The 17,355-nt window shown below is 39.6% G+C and overlaps 1 protein-coding gene across 2 annotated transcripts in view; it reads left to right on the top strand.

Moving 5' to 3' along the window:
* The first annotated feature begins 12,704 nt into the window (after positions 1-12,704).
* laptm4a (lysosomal protein transmembrane 4 alpha) overlaps positions 12,705-17,355 on the top strand; it is a 36,276-nt gene continuing 31,625 nt past the window's right edge. For both annotated transcript variants that reach the window (XM_061987358.2, XM_061987357.2), the window contains exon 1: positions 12,705-12,953. In XM_061987358.2, coding sequence (XP_061843342.1) covers positions 12,852-12,953 — 102 coding nt within the window. In that variant the 5' untranslated portion in view covers positions 12,705-12,851. The remainder of the gene's footprint in view (positions 12,954-17,355) is intronic.

Genomic DNA, 17,355 nt, shown 5'->3' with positions numbered 1-17,355 from the left:
CTAGACTGGCCTGCCTGTAGTCCAGACCTGTCTCCCATTGAAAATGTGAAGCCTAAAATACCACAACGGAGACCCCCGGACTGTTGAACAACTTAAGCTGTACATCAAGCAAGAATGGGAAAGAATTCCACCTGAGAAGCTTAAAAAATGTGTCTCCTCAGTTCCCAAATGTTTACTGAGTGTTATTAAAAGGAAAGGCCATGTAACACAGTGGTGAACATGCCCTTTCCCAACTACTTTGGCATGTGTTGCAGCCATAAAATTCTAAGTTAATTATTATTTGCAAAAAAAAAAAAAAAAAAAAGGTTATGAGTTTGAACATCAAATATGTTGTCTTTGTAGCATATTCAACTGAATATGGGTCGTAAAGGATTTGCAAATCATTGTATTCCGTTTGTATTTACATCTAACACAATTTCCCAACTCATATGGAAACGGGGTTTGTATATATTGTTTTGGTCACACGCAGCATACAGTATTTTTTGTCATGTTCTTTCTGCACTTTCTACAAAGTATAACCTGCAAGCTATAACTATAACCTGCTACCCAAGAACGTACAACAATTCTTCTCTGCAAAGGAGGAGAAATACAACCTCAGAGAAATATGTCGTTAAAAGCATTTGTATGCACGTCCAACACTTAAAACCTTTTAGTATATCGTAAGCAAAATTAAACGATGGATTAAGTAGAGAAATCCAACTTGATCCAACTTAATGAACTTACTGATAATCGTATTCATCTCATTACAATGTAATACAACTTACTTCACTATTTATTATTTATTTATTTTTTAATGTTAATATTTGCGGAGGATATTGTAAATAAGTTGAGAACAGGAAGTGAACAAAAGTGTTCGCAATTGCTATGTTAATGGGAGAACTGATAGGATTAAATAAGCTTTGCTTCTTCCCACTCCTTTTCAAACATGTTGAATAGAGCAACTGGAGATTGTGATGTGTTGTAATTGTATGCATGTTGGAAGTAAACTCCAACCATAAACCATAGTTTATGCATATGTTAGTTGTTTTTTTTACTGCACCGCCTTTGGTCTAATAACAAAAAATGAAAGAAATAAAGGCTAAAATACTCACCAGGTTTCTTTCATAAATTAAGAAAATTAAAGCATCAATTAAGTTAATAGTGATAAAGGAAAATAATGAAAAGTAGGATTTTATTTTGTAAAAGAGAAATGTTGTATTTTAAAATATTCATTTCCAAAACAAGTCTTAATAAAAAAAATTAAAAAGGGGGTCGTCTTATATTTAGGGTCATCTTATATTAAGGGTCATCTTAAATTTGGGTCACTACAGTAAAAAACAAAAATGTATTTCGATTGCCAAAATAATTGTATTTGAATCATATATAATCATAATAATGATATATAATGTATATTTTCTGCTGGATTTACTCACTATTTTATGATGCCCATTTTTTTTGCTACAGCTGTTACATCCATCCATCCATTTTGTACCGCTTGTCCCTAGCTGTATGTACATATTGCATCATTTTCATACACATGGTCACTACTGCCTAGTTTCTCTTGTTATATTCTTATTTTACTGTTATATTTTTATTCTCATTGTTGCTTTTTATTTTTTTATTGTTTTTGTAATATTTTTCTATTTTGTTTCCATTTATACCCCCATTATTTACTTTTTACTTTTTAAATTCGATCTCAATTCTGTACACTGCTGCTGGAGTTATAATTTTCCTGAGGGAACTCTCCTGAAGGAATCAATAAAGTTCTTGAACTCACCATAGTGTGGACTGTGACGAAACAGTTTGTTTACATGTAAAATCTCAAATCTCATTTTGTCCACCAAAAGTTGTATACTGTGCCTGAATGCACTAAGGTGCGCTTTGTTGATGTGATTGACTTGTGTGGAGTGCTAATAAGGCATATTTGTGACACAACAGTTTGTTTACATGTAAAATCTCAAATCTAATTTTGTCCACCAAAAGTTGTATACTGTGCGTGAATGCACAAAGGTGCGCTTTGTTGATGTTATCGACTTGTTGGAGTGCTAATCAGGCATATTTGGTCAGTGCATGACTGCAAGATAATCAATGCTAACATGCTATTTAGGCTAGCTGTATGTAGATATTGCATCATTTCATAACATGGTCACTACTGCCTAGTTTCTTTTGTTATATTCTTATTTTACTGTTATATTTTTATTCTCATTGTTGCTTTTTATTTTTATTATTTTTGTAATATTTTTCTATTTTGTTTCCATTCATACCCCCATTATTTCCTTTTTACTTTTTAAATTCAATCTCAATTCTGTACACTGCTGCTGGAGTTTTAATTTTCCTGAGGGAATTCTCCTGAAGGAATCAATAAAGTTCTATTTATCCATCCATCCATTCATCCATCAGTATGCCTCATTTGTAGCTATATTAGAGCTCATTTAATATCCTTTACGTTTTTGTAGCTATATTAGAGCTCATTTAATATCCTTTACGTTTATCCTCTTTGTATATAATTTATATTTGCATGTCTCATGACACATTATCTGTATGTAATATTGGCTGCATTTCAGTTGTTTGTGTGCCATGTTGTTCCAGACCACAGCAAACATTACCTAGCTTCCCAAAGATTGTAATAAATCTATTAAAAGAAGAGAGCCTGCCGTTTACTTAAACTTGGACACACACATCTATACCTTTGGCCATTAAAAGCCAGTCATTTCCAGGAGTTATCTCACCTTCTGAGTAGCCTCTGATTTACTAATGGTTTCTAATGTTGTAAAAATGTGTAGAATAAATATTACATTTAAACATTTCTGTCAATTAAGATTTTCTTCAGCCTGAACACACAGTCATTTTGATAGTAATATAGACACTTACATCATGTGTTTCCTTCATTATAACACTTATATACGACTTTTCATTTTTTGCGGCTCCAGACAGATTAGTTTTTTGTATTTTTGGTCCAATATGGCTCTTTCAACATTTTGGGTTGCCGACCCCTGCGCTAAGGGAAATACACTGGACCTTGTTTTGGGACATTGATTGTGTTGTTTTGGAGGATCTGCCCATCACTTAGCAAAAGTGCATTATTTTTAACTTCTCTGTCATTTTGGATTGTTCAGCCAGTAAGCTTACAGAACTCTCGCGTATGTTAAACAACGTCTGGAGAGAAATTCTCTACTGCTTTTGTTGTGTGGTGCAGCCTTACGGCATTGATGTTGATACTTAAGTTTTAGCTTTCAATTCCCACTGCTCTGTCATTGTTGATGATATTGCTCCTTTTTAAGTCTCGTAAAATTTTTTTGCAAATAATCATTATCTTTAGAATTTGATGCCAGCAACACGTGACAAAGAAGTTGGGAAAGGTGGCAATAAATACTGATAAAGTTGAGGAATGCTCATCAAACACTTATTTGGAACGACCCACGGGTGTGCAGGCTAATTGGGAACAGGTGGGTGCCATCATTGGGTATAAAAACAGCTTCCCAAAAAATGCTCAGTCTTTCACAAGAAAGGATGGGGCGAGGTACACCCCTTTGTCCACAACTGCGTGAGCAAATAGTCAAACCGTTTAAGAACAACGTTTCTCAAAGTGCAATTGCAAGAAATTTAGGGATTTCAACATCTACGGTCCATTATATCATCAAAAGGTTTAGAGAATCTGGAGAAATCACTCCACGCAAGCGGCATGGCCGGAAACCAACATTGAATGACCTGCGATCCCTCAGACGGCACTGTATCAAAAACCGACATCAATCTCTAAAGGATATCACCACATGGGCTCAAGAACACTTCAGAAAACCACTGTCACTAAATACAGTTTGTCGCTACATCTGTAAATACAAGTTAAAACTCTACTATGCAAAGCGAAAGCCATTTATCAACAACACCCAGAAACGCCGCTGGCTTCTCTGGGACCGAGATCATCTAAGATGGACTCATGCAAAGTGGAAAAGTGTTCTGACGAGTCCACATTTCAAATTGTTTTTGGAAATATTCGACATCGTGTCATCCGGACCAAAGGGGAAGCGAACCATCCAGGCTGTTATCGACGCAAAGTTGAAAAGCCAGCATCTGTGATGGTATGGGGGTGCATTAGTGCCCAAGACATGGGTAACTTACACATCTGTGAAGGCACCATTAATGCTGAAATGTACATACAGGTTTTGGAACAACATATGCTGTCATCTAAGCGCCGTCTTTTTCATGGACGCCCCTGCTTATTTCAGCAAGACAATGCCAAGCCACATTCAGCACGTGTTACAACAGTGGGGCTTTGTAAAAAAAGAGTGCGGGTACTTTCCTGGCCCGCCTGCAGTCCAGACCTGTCTCCCATTGAAAATGTGTGGCACATTATGAAGCGTAAAATACGACAGCGGAGACCCCGAACTGTTGAACGACTGAAGCTCTACATAAAACAAGAATGGGAAAGAATTCCACTTTCAAAGCTTCAACAATTAGTTTCCTCAGTTCCCAATCGTTTATTGAGTGTTGTTAAAAGAAAAGGTGATGTAACACAGTGGTGAACATGCCCTTTCAAACTACTTTGTCACGTGTTGCAGCCATGAAATTCTAAGTTAATTATTATTTGCAAAAAAAAAAAAAAGTTTGAGTTTGAACATCAAATATCTTGTCTTTGTAGTGCATTCAATTGAATTTGGGTTGAAAAGGATTTGCAAATCATTGTATTCCGTTTATTATAATTTCCCAACTCATATGGAAACGGGGTTTGTACAAGAACTGTTAGTGGAATCAATTCTATGGTTAAGGTGTCCAGAGCCTGTTATTTTGCTAATCTTATCACCTCCAATAAAATAAATCCAAGGGTTATTTTCGACACCATAAACTACATTACTGGCGCACAACCACCGGTTTCACCCACGTACTCTGATAAGGACTGCAGTATTTTTTTTTTGCCAGTGTCCATCTTTGCCCTTCCTACTTCTCCCCAACAACAGCCATGTTTCCATCGTTTCTCTTTTGTTTCCTTACAAGATTTAGCAGAGCTTGTGTGTGCAATGAAGATCACCCAGCCCACAACATTGTTAAAAAAATAAAAGGTTTTTAGCACTATTGGTCCATCCCTACTCTCCATAAATACAAAACCCAAAACCAGTGAAGTTGGCACGTTGTGTAAATGGTAAATAAAAACAGAATACAATGATTTGCAAATCCTTTTCAACTTATATTCAATTGAATAGACTGCAAAGACAAGATATTTAATGTTCAAACTGAGAAATGTGATTTTTTTTTTGGCAAATAATCATTAACTTAGAATTTAATGGCAGCAACACTGCAAAAAAGTTGGCTGTTGTAACACGTGGGTTGGCATTGTCTTGCTGAAATAAGCAGGGGCGTCCATGGTAACGTTGCTTGGATGGCAACATATGTTGCTCCAAAACCTGTATGTATCTTTCAGCATTAATGGTGCCTTCACAGATGTGTAAGTTACCCATGTCTTGGGCACTAATACACCCCCATACCATCACAGATGCTGGCTTTTACACTTTGCGTCTAGAACAATCCAGACAAATATTTTCCTCTTTGGTTCAGTTTCCAAAAATTTCTTTAATGTGGACTTGTCAGACAACAGAACACTTTTCCACTTTGCATCAGTCCATCTTAGATGAGCTCGGGCCCAGCGAAGCCGGCGGCCTTTCTGGGTGTTGTTGATAAATGGCTTTGGCTTTCCATAGTGGAGTTTTAACTTGCACTTACAGATGTGGTGACCAACTGTAGTTAATGACAGGGGTTTTCTTAAGTGTTCATGAGCCCATGTGGTGATATCCTTTACACACTGATGTCGGTTTTTGATGCAGTACCGCCTGAGGGAACGAAAGTCACGGGCTTAGCCGCTTACGTGCAGTGATTTCTCCAGATTCTCTAAACCTTTTGATGATATTACGGACCGTAGATGGTGAAATCCCTAAATTCCTTGCAATAGCTGTTTGAGAAATGTTGCTCTTAAACTGTTCGACAATTTGATCACGCATTTGTTGACAAAGTGGTGACCCTCGCCCCATCCTTGTTTGTGAATGACTGAGCATTTCATGGAAGCTGCTTTTATACCCAATCATGGCACCCACCTGTTCCCAATTAGCCTGTTCACCTGTGTGATGTTCCAAATAAGTGTTTGATGAGTATTCCACACATTTCTCAGTCTTTTTTGCCACTTGTGCCAGCTTTTTTGAAACATGTTGCAGGCATCAAATTCCAAATGAGCTAATATTCGCAAAAAATAACACATTTTTCCAGTTCGAACGTTAAGTATCTTGTCTTTGCAGTGTATGTGTGATAATATTATATGCTTTGCATTATTAAAGTTAAAGTAGCAATGATTGTCACACACACACTAGGTGTGGCGAAATTATTCTCTGCATTTGACCCATCACCCTTGTTCACCCCCTGGGAGGTGAGGGGAGCAGTGAGCAGCAGCAGTGGCCGCGCCCGGGAATCATTTTTGGTGATGTAACCCCCAATTTCAACCCTTGATGCTGAGTGCCAAGCAGGGAGGTAATGGCTCCCATTTTTATAGTCTTTGGTATGACTCGATATTATCTAAGTTATTAGATGATATTAAAGTTTAAGAGATATGCAATTGCATGCATTACGTGTACATTTCCGGCAAAAATGGAAAGAACCTTCGCAGGCAAAACAAAATGTATACAATGCCGAACAACTTGTGTTTAAATTTAGAGAAAGCAAACTAAGAATCCACACACTGCAAAAACTGAAATCTAAGTAAGATTAAATATCTCAAATAAGGGTGATATTTGCTTATTTTCTGTCTGATAAGGTCATTCTTCTCACTAAGCAGATTTTATGTTAGAGTGTTTTACTTGTTTTAAGTGTTTTGGTCCTAAATGATCTCAGTAAGATATTACAGCTTGTTGCTGAGATTTGATGACCTATATTGAGTAAAACATGCTTGAAACTAGAATATCAACTGTTGCAAAGCTGTGTCATCAACACTCACAAGTATAAAACTACTTTTTTAAAGTAATACATTCTTATTTCAAGCATGAAAAAAAAAATGACTTTGACACAATTGTGTCTCATATTAAAACAGATGACAGCAAAATTGACTTTGCTGTTTTATTTTCAATGAAACAATAGAAAACACGTACTCATGTAGTAGTACAGTTGTTATCAGCATAGGTCTTTATTGTCATTGCACAAGTACAACGAAACTATGTTTTCAGCAAGATTAGACAAACAAGCAGTGTACAGGGTTACAGAACAGGAACGCTGATGGGTCGCCAAAGACGCCCCTTAAAAGGTGGGAAAAAAATAAAACGATGGGGAAGAAGATGAGTAAAAAAATACAATCTGGAGTGGGAAAAAAACCCCATGCAATGCACACATAAACACGTTACATTTAATCACGACAACTTGCAACAGAGGGAGTTGGAGCCCTGGAGGTCGACTGCTGCTATGAAGCGGTGGTGAAGGCGTGGGGTGGGGGGGTATGTGCCCATTGTCTTGGGTGTGATGATGTAATGTTCAAAGGCTTGGGGCCGTTCTGCATGCAAGCAAATGTTCGACTCCAGGTGTCGTTGAGGAGGGAGGGAGGTCAAAAGCATCCATCATTGAGGTGTCCTCGGGGGTGTTTTCAGAACAGCCTGTTCCTGTTGTACACAGCGTCAACAGTGAGAATATACTTATTTTTGGAAAGTCTTGAAAAGCCAAATTTTCTTGTTCTATTGGCAGATAATTTTGCTTACTTCAAATAAAATACCCCTAATTTTTGTTTTTGTTTTTCTTGTTTTTGAACACTGACTTTTTGCAGTGCAAAAGAAAGTTTATTTACACATCTAATCATAGTTAGCATTTATTTAAAGTCACTTCTTACACTGCAAAAAGTCAGTGTTCAAAAACAAAGGAGAAAAAAAAAATACAAAAATGAGGGGTATTTTATTTGAACTAAGCAAAATTATCTGCCAATAGAACAAGAAAATTCGGCTTGTCAAGACTTTCCAAAACAAGTAAAATTAGCTAACCTCAATGAACCCCAAAATACCTTAAAATAAGTATATTCTCACTAATAACAAGTGCACTTTTCTTGGTAGAAAAAAAAAGAGACCTTTTTGCTCAATATGTTGAAAAATATTCTTAAATGAAGTAAATGCTAGTGCCATTATCTTGACATCATGATATGCGCTCGGCATCATGATTTTTTTTTCCTGCTTGAAATAAGAAATTATTACTTAAAAAAAGTAGTTTTATACTTGTTAGTAGTGATGTAACGTAATACAAAATGTAACATCGGAAATTATCGGTATCGGGTTTTTTTTATCGGTATGGTTTTTTTTTTTGGTTTTTTATTAAATCAACATAAAAAACACAAGATACACTTACAATTAGTGCACCAACCCAAAAAACCTCCCTCCCCCATTTACACTCATTCACACAAAAGGGTTGTTTCTTTCTGTTATTAATATTCTGGTTCCTACATTATATATCAATATACACTGCTCAAAAAAATTAAAGGAACACTTTGAAAACACATCAGATTTCAATGGTGAAAAAAAAAGATGTCGAATATCTATACTGATATGGACAGTTTAATGTCTCAGGAAGAAAAGGATGCCACATCTTTTGATGGAAATAAAAGTTTTCAGCCTTCAGAGGGCTCAGTATATAGACACCCCAAAAATCAAAGTGAAAAAATGAAGTGTCAGGCTCGTCCATTTTGCCTAAATTCAATTTCTGCAACTCAAAATTATTTTCAATATCTTGTGTGGCCCCCACGTGCTTGTATGCATGCTTGACAACGTGGCGGCATGCTCCTAATGAGACGACGGATGGTGTCTTGTGGGATGTCCTCCCAGATCTGTCTAAGGCAGGGGTCGGCAACCTTTACAAGTCAAAGAGCCATTTTGACCAGTTTCACAAATTATAGAAATCAATGAGAACCGCAAAAATATTTTGAAATTTTAAAAGAAATAACACTGCATACAAAGTCTTTTTTTTGCTTTGTGTTGTACAAACTAGGGGTCTTAGACACGCTGCCCACACCTTTATTTGGAATCTGATAGCTGGTGCAGCACGCGGATTTTGATCGATTGGCGCTTGTCAGCGTCATGCGTACCGTAATGGTACAGCATTTAGTAACCACTACCAACAGCGTGCTTGATCAGCCACACGTTGTATGGGCTTTTGCTTGCTCACGTAGGTGACAGCAAGGCATACTTGCTCAGCAACCACACAGGTTACACTGACGGTGGCGGTATAAAAAAAACTTTAACACTCTTACTAATAATGCGCCACACTGTGAACCCACACCAAACAAGAATGACAAACACATTTCGGGAGAATATCTGCACCGTAACACAACATAAACACAACAGGACAAATACCCAGAATCCCATGCAGCCCTAACTCTTCCGGGATACATTATACACCCCCGCTACCAAACCCCGCCCACCTCAACCGACGCACAGAGAGAGGGTGGGGGGTTTAATGTGTGAGGAAGCAGGGTTGGGGTGGGGGCGGGGTTTGGTGGTAGCGGGGGTGTAATGTAGCCCGGAAGAGTCAGGGCTGCATGGGATTCTGGGTGTTTGTTCTGTTGTGTTTGTTGTGTTTATGTTGTGTTAAGGTGCAGATGTTCTCCCGAAATGTGTTTGTCATTCTTGTTTGGTTTTGGTTCAAAGTGTGGCGCATTATTAGTAAGAGTGTTAAAGTTGTTTTATATGGCCACCGTCAGTGTAACCTGTGTGGCTGTTGAACAAGTATGCCTTGCTGTTTCATACGTGTGCAAGCAGAAGATGTATATTGTATAACAAGTGTTGGGCTGGCACGCTGTTAATACAGATTGTAGAGTGCGCCAAATGTTGTACCATCATGGCACACCCTTATTATAGTTGTAAGGGTGATAGTCGGTTAAATATATATCCCAGTAGTTTTCTGCGAGAGGCACTGAAATCCGGAAGTCTCACGGGAAAATTGGGGGGTTCAGCAAGTAAGCTGCTGAGCCGCATCAGGAAGTCTCACGGGAAAATTGGGGGGTTCAGCAAGTAAGCTGCTGAGCCGCATCAGAGTGATCAAAGAGCCGATGCAGCTCCGGAGCCGCGGGTTGCCGACCCCTGGTCTAAGGGCACCAGTGAGCTCCTGTAAATTCTGAGGAGCAACCTGGCGGCGTCTGACGGACCCAAACATTATGTCCCAGAGGTGTTCTATCGGGTTTAGATCAGGTGATCGTGAGGGCCATTCAATTGTGTCAATTCCTTCATCCTCCAGATACTGTCTGCATATTCTTGCCAAATGAGGCCGGTGTCGGAGGCAGATATTTACATATATCCATATTTAAGTGTTTCTTCTTTACTTTCATAGTCATATTACAAAACAGCTAGTGTTCTTCCATTTGTTCTCTTTTGGTTGTCTGCAAGTGCTGTGTGCCAGCCTTGAAGCTTGGGAATGTAGGGAGGAGTCCTCTCTGCTTTTCGTCTCAGGCCGGCTCTAGATAAGAGGCACAATGGGCTTGTGTTAAGGTGAGAGAGATGAGGGCGGGGAGGGGGGGAGTTAGGAGGAGAAGAGAGGGTTTTTCCATGTTATTTTCTTTCTGGTTATCCTCAAGTCCACTATGAGTTACCTTGACTTTAGGAATGCAGGGAGTTGCTATAACTCCTTCTCTTATCTGTTCCTGTGTCCAGCTGAGGAGGACAATGGGCATGTGTTCGGGCTGGAGGGAGGGAGAACGAGGGTGGGGGCGAGAGACACATTATAGAAGAGAAGTTTTTACGTATGTTAGATTAAACCATTTTAGCTGCGCTAGTGAATGCTTCTGTACTGGATTTGGTCTCACGTTTATTTCCAAAGCTTTGGAAATAAATGACAAAATACCTATTCTGTCTCTGGTGGTCCTTCTTACTCAGCTTATGTGTCATCAAAAGAACTTGGGATTGACCAGCAACTTAAATTCCCTGGGAGGAACATCTGGTCTGAACGCAACACCAGGCATTGTCGTGGACCAGGAGGAACCCAGGACCTACTGCACCAGCGTAGGGTCTGACCATGGGTGCAAGGATTTCATCCCGATACCTAATGGCAGTCAGACTGCCGTTCTCTAGCCTGTAGAGGTCTGTTCGTCCCTACATGGAAATGCCTCCCCAGACCATCACTGACCCACCACTGAACGGGTCATGTTGAATGATGTTGCAGGCAGCATAGCGCTCTGTTTGGCTTCTCCAGACCCTTTCACGTCTATCACAGGTGCTCAGAGTAAACCTGCTCTCATCTGTGAAAAGCACAGGGCGCCAGTGGCGGACTTGCCAATTCTGGTGTTCTATGGCAAATGCCAATCGAGCTCCACAGTTCTGAGCAGTGAGCACAGGGCACACTACAGGATGTCGTGCCCTGAGGCCACCCTCGTGAAGTCTGTTTATGACTGTTTGGGCAGAGACATTCACACCAGTAGCCTGCTGGAGGTCATTCTGTAGGACTCGGGCAGTGCTCAACCTGTTCCTCCTTGCACAAAGCAGCAGATATCGGTCCTGCTGATGGGATGAGGACTGTCTACGGCCCTGTCCAGCTCTCCTAGAGTAACTGCCTGTCTCCTGGAATCTCCTCCATGCTCAGGAGATTGACCTGGGAGACACATCAAATCTTCTTGCAACAGCACGCATGGATGTGCCATCCTGGAGGAGTAGGACAATCTGCGCAACTTCAGGAGGGTTAAGAAATCGCCTCATGCTCCCAGTCGTGATAATGACTCTAGCTAAAGCCAACACTTGTGGAAAAACAGTTAAAAAAGATCAAGAGGGAGGAACTTGTAATGGCCTCCACCTGCAAAATCAGTCCTGTTTTGGGGGCCATCTTGTTGTTGCCCCTCTAGTGCACCTGTTGTTAATTCCATCAACACCAATGCAGCTGAAACTGATTAACAACCCCCTCTGCCACGTACCTGACCAAAACCTTATCAGAAAAGTGCAATTGAATTCATGCCATACCCTGATAAAAAATTGTTCCTTTAATTTTTTTGAGTATATCAATACAGTCTGCAAGGGATACAGTCCGTAAGCACACATGATTGGTCCACTAATAGTACTAACCTTTAACAGTTAATTTTACTCATTTTCATTAATTACTAGTTTCTATGTAACTGTTTTTATACTGTTTTACTTTTTTTTTTTTATTCAAGAAAATGTTTTTGATTTATTTATCTTATTTTATTTTTTTATTAAAAAAAAAAAAAAAGGTCCTTATCTTCACCATACCTGGTTGTCCAAATTAGGCATAATAATGTGTTAATTCCACGACTGTATATACCAGTATCGGTTGATATCGGTATCGGTAATTAAGGCTTTGGTCAATATCGGAATATCGGCAAAAAACCTTTATCGGACATCCCTACTTGTGAGTGTTGATGACACAGCTTTGCAACAGTTGATATTCTAGTTTCAAGCATGTTTTACTCAATATAGGTCATCAAATCTCAGCTACAAGCTGTAATATCTTACTGAGATCATTTAGGACCAAAACCCTTAAAACAAGTAAAACACTCTAACATAAAATTTGCTTAGTGGGAAGAATGATCTTATCAGACAGAAAATAAGCAAATATCAGTCTTATTTGAGATATTTAATTTTACTTAGATTTCAGTTTTTGCAGTGTAGCTCTCCCACAATGTTGTTTCTCTCTCTTACAGCAATAATTATGCAAATATACCAATGACGTCATGCAGCAACTTTTAGGACAGCCAATCGCTGCACTCCTTACTGAAGAGTCGGCAACCCTGGCCTGCGCGCATTACGTCACGTCTCCTTGTGTTTATCGAGACGTGGAGTGCGGGGCGGCAGGAAGGTTTTTCTCCCTCAGTGTTTGATTTTTACAACATTTCTCACTCTTTTTGCCGTCTCTCTGCATTTTTTGTGGAGGGCATGCAGGATTTTATGGTCGGGCAATGCAAACTATACAGCACCAGATGCTGTGGATGTTGCCACGTCCGGACGGGGACTATAATCCTTGGAACATGGTACATGGTACGTATTATGGTGTCGCATTTATTATGTTCGGCTGTCACCAAAAAACGAAATAACATCCACTTGACTATGCAGGGCGAGTTATGTTATTTCGTCAATGATAAGCACATAAACAGTCGGTGAACGTCACGTTAGCCGCGGTCGTTCATTTTAGCATGCTAGCTAACGTTAGCATCATAGCTAGTCAGCTCACCATAAATAATCACATTTTTATCTATTTTTGCACTTTTCACGCACAGGCAAGTTGCCACGCTAGGTGCTTTACACCAGTAAAAAATAAAAAATAAACATGCAGAACTGTAATGACAATAACAAAACATGGCTGCTTAAAAACTATCATTGTTTAACTTGTACTGTTTTCATAATTATGGGCCTACTGCACTGCAAGCAGCCCATATTATTATTATTGCTCATACTTCAACTTGTACCATTATGGTTCCGCACGTTTCTCCTACGATTTAATACGAGACGGATTGGCCAACGGACCCCCACATATGTTATACCAGTGTTTTTCAACCACTGGAATATTATCTAATTTCACCTATTTGGGTTAAAAATATTTTTTGCAAACCAGTAATTGTAGTCTGTAAATGATGTGTTGTTGTTGAGTGTCGGTGCTGTCTAGAGCTCGGCAGAGTAACCGTGTAATACTCTTACATATCAGTAGGTGGCGGCCAGTAGCTAATTGCTTTGTAGATGTCGGAAACAGCGGGAGGCAGTGTGCAGGTAAAAGGTGTCTAATGCTTAAACCTAAAATAAACAAAAGGTGAGTGCACCTAAGAAAAGGCATTAAAGGGGAACATTATCACAATTTCAGAATGGTTAAAACCATTAAAAATCAGTTCCCAGTGGCTTAATATATTTTTCAAAGTTTTTAAAAAATTTTTACCCATCACGCAATATCCCTAAAAAAAAGCTTCAAAGTGCCTGATTTTAACTATCGTTATAAACACCCGTCCATTTTCCTGTGACGTCACATAGTGATGCCAACACAAACAAACATGGCGGAAAGAACAGCAAGCTACAGCGACATTAGCTCGGATTCAGACTCGGATTTCAGCGGCTTAAGCGATTCAACAGATTACGAATGTATTGAAACGGATGGTTGTAGTGTGGAGGCAGGTAGCGAAAACGAAATTGTAGAAGAAACAGAAGCTATTGAGCCATATCGGTTTGAACCGTATGCAAGCGAAACCGACGAAAACGACACGACAGCCAGCGACACGGGAAAAAGCGAGGACGAATTCGGCGATCGCCTTCTAACCAACGATTGGTATGTGTTTGTTTGGCATTAAAGGAAACTAACAACTATGAACTAGGTTTACAGCATATGAAATACATTTGGCAACAACATGCACTTTGAGAGTGCAGACAGCCCAATTTTCATCAATTAATATATTCTGTAGACATACCCTCATCCGCGCTCTTTTCCTGAAAGCTGATCTGTCCAGTTTTGGAGTTGATGTCAGCAGGCCAGGGAAGCTAGGGTCGATATTCTTCTCTTGATCATCTTCGGTGGCATAAGGGACGGTGTGAGCCAAGACATCCCGGGGGTTTTAGCTCGCTCGTCTGCGGGAACAAACTGCCGCCATTGCTTGCCGTGCTACCGAGGTCCTTTGTCCCTGAATTGCTCACACACTCCGGCGGATTCAATGGGGGTCTGGCGGCAGATTTCTTTGACTTTATCGTTGGAAATGCATCTGCTTTGAGTGTCGCAGGATATCCACACATTCTTGCCATCTCTGTCGTAGCATAGCTTTCGTCGGTAAAGTGTGCGGAACAAACGTCCAATTTCTTGCCACTTTCGCATCTTTGGGCCACTGGTGCAACTTGAATCCGTCCCTGTTCGTGTTGTTACACCCTCCGACAACACACCGACGAGGCATGATGTCTCCAAGGTACGGAAAACAGTCGAAAAAACGGAAAATAACAGAGCTGATTTGACTCTGTGTTTGAGAAAATGGCGGATTGCTTCCCGATGTGACGTCACAACGTGATAATGTTCCCCTTTAAAGCGTAGGGATGGCTATGCACTGAACTGGCTGAATGCTGGACGACAGCAAAGACTTACTGTGGAGCAAAGGCAATGTACATCCGAACATGACATGACAATCAACAATGTCCCCACAAAGACGGATACAAACAACTGTAATATTCTTGATTGCTAAAACATGTAGATGCGGGAAATATCGCTTAAAGGCAGACATGAAACTGCTGCAGGAAAATACCAAAAAAAAAGAGAAAAAGCCACCAAAATAGGAGCGCAAGACAAGAACTAAAACACTACACACAGGAAAACAGCAAAAAACTCTAAATAAGTCATGTCGTTACAGTACACCTACTTTGAGACAAGAGCTATATTGATGCATGCTGGTTATGCTTTAAATTCATATCCAACAATTGCAACAATGACTTTTTACTGTCAAGTGAGTTTTGTTTTTTAATGATTTCTGCTGGTCGTGTGCCTCCGGATTTTTTCAACACTAAAAATGTGCCTTGGCTCAAAAAAGGTTGAAAAACACTGTGTTATACCATTGGAATGGTCTCACTCGCGCCTACACAGACCTTGTGTGGTGTTCGGGTCTGTGGGACCTGTTTTCATTTTTTTTATTAAAAGAAAAATGATACAATTAATACATTTTTCAAACTGAAAGTCACTGGCTTTGGCTCATTTTCTGTGAAGAACATATATCAGAATACATATTTAATAATCGCACACCATACACATTTCTATTACATATAAGATGTCCGGGTCCACTGGACCGGGGCTAATAGTAGTGTGGAAATTGGTGTTCTGTGTACCACACACACATACTCACTCACTCACTCACTCACTCACTCACACACATACACAGCAGGCCTAGACAGGAGGAGGACAGAGTACACACAGAACATCAGAGGGTCAAATGTGCGAGAAAATGAGAGCAGACAGTGTTGACAAACAATGTTGCAACCTTGTGTGGGAACCGTAGGTGCAGAAACACAAAAGAAGAACCCCTGTGGGATGCAGAAACTGGAAGATAAATATTCCGTGCAATGTTCATATTGTTGTTACTCAGCCAGCGTTTGTGGGTCTGATGGACCCGTTGCATTTTGTGGCTTTTAATGCCTCACAATCAAACACTTTTATGTTACAATACTGAACAGATGTTTATTGGGTTAAGGTAAACATATGAAAGCAGCAAAATGGCGTAGACTTTTCAGTGGTTTTTCCTGGCTCAAATTGAAGCAGCTGTGGTACAATTCTGACCATGCGCCAGCATTTTAACGCAAAAAAATATTATTATTTTTTTCTCAATTTACAGTAATATGCTGTAAAGATCTATGATTTTTTTCTATGAGCCGTGAATGTCATCCTCTTGATGACGCAACATCCTTCTCTCACATACCGGCTCGTTTTACTTGCCTTCCTCGCGTTCATCCAATCAGCACCCAGGACACATTCACTGCCTCACAGACAGTCGGAAATCACGGAACTCTCATTAATAATGCACATTTCAGATAAGGAAATATATTCATGAAATACCGGTGTATTAGGAACATTTGGGTTTGCTATTGCTTCTAGATCAGTGGTTCTTAACCTGGGTTCGATCGAACCCTAGGGGTTCGGTGAGTCGAGCTCAGGGGTTTGGCGGAGGTCAAGACACACCCGACTTATCGTGTAAATAAAAACGGCATATTACGGATACGGCAACAGCAGAAGTCAGACTGATTTGCAGGTGTGTAATTTGTTGTGAGTTTATGCACTCTGTTGGTTTTGTTCTTTGAACAATGTGATGTTCATGCACGGTTCATTTTGTACACCAGTAATAAAACATGGTAACACTTTAGTATGGGGAACATATTCACCATTAATTAGTTGCTTACTAACATGCAAATTAGTAACATATTGGCTCTTAACTAGTTATTATTAAGTACTTATTAATGCCTTATTCAGCATGGCCTTATTATAACCCTAACCCTCTAACCCTGGCCCTAACCCCCTAACCCTAACCAAATAACTCTAAATTAAGTCTTTGTTACTTAGAATATGTTCCCCTAGTGTCCAAATAACTCTAAATCAGTGGTTTTTAACCTTGTTGGAGGTACCGAACCCCACCAGTTTTATATGCGCATTCACCGAACCCTTCTTTAGTGAAAAATAAAATGTTTTTTTTCAAATTCAAGACAAAGTTATATGTTTTTGGTAACACTTTAGTATGGGGAACATATTCTAAGTAACAACGACTTAATTTATAGTTATTTGGACACTAGGGGAACATATTCTAAGTAATAAAGACTTAATTTAGAGTTATTTGGTTAGGGTTAGGGCCAGGGTTAGAGGGTTAGGGTTTTTTTTGTTTTTTTTATTGACATCCAGCATCAGACATTCCTATCCATTACATCATATTCACATAAATCA

Source organism: Nerophis lumbriciformis, linkage group LG26 (genome assembly GCF_033978685.3).
Source record: "Nerophis lumbriciformis linkage group LG26, RoL_Nlum_v2.1, whole genome shotgun sequence".
Lineage (NCBI taxonomy): Eukaryota > Metazoa > Chordata > Actinopteri > Syngnathiformes > Syngnathidae > Nerophis > Nerophis lumbriciformis.
The sequence above is the reverse complement of the archived record's forward strand: the minus strand, read 5'-3'. Positions and strand labels throughout refer to the sequence as shown.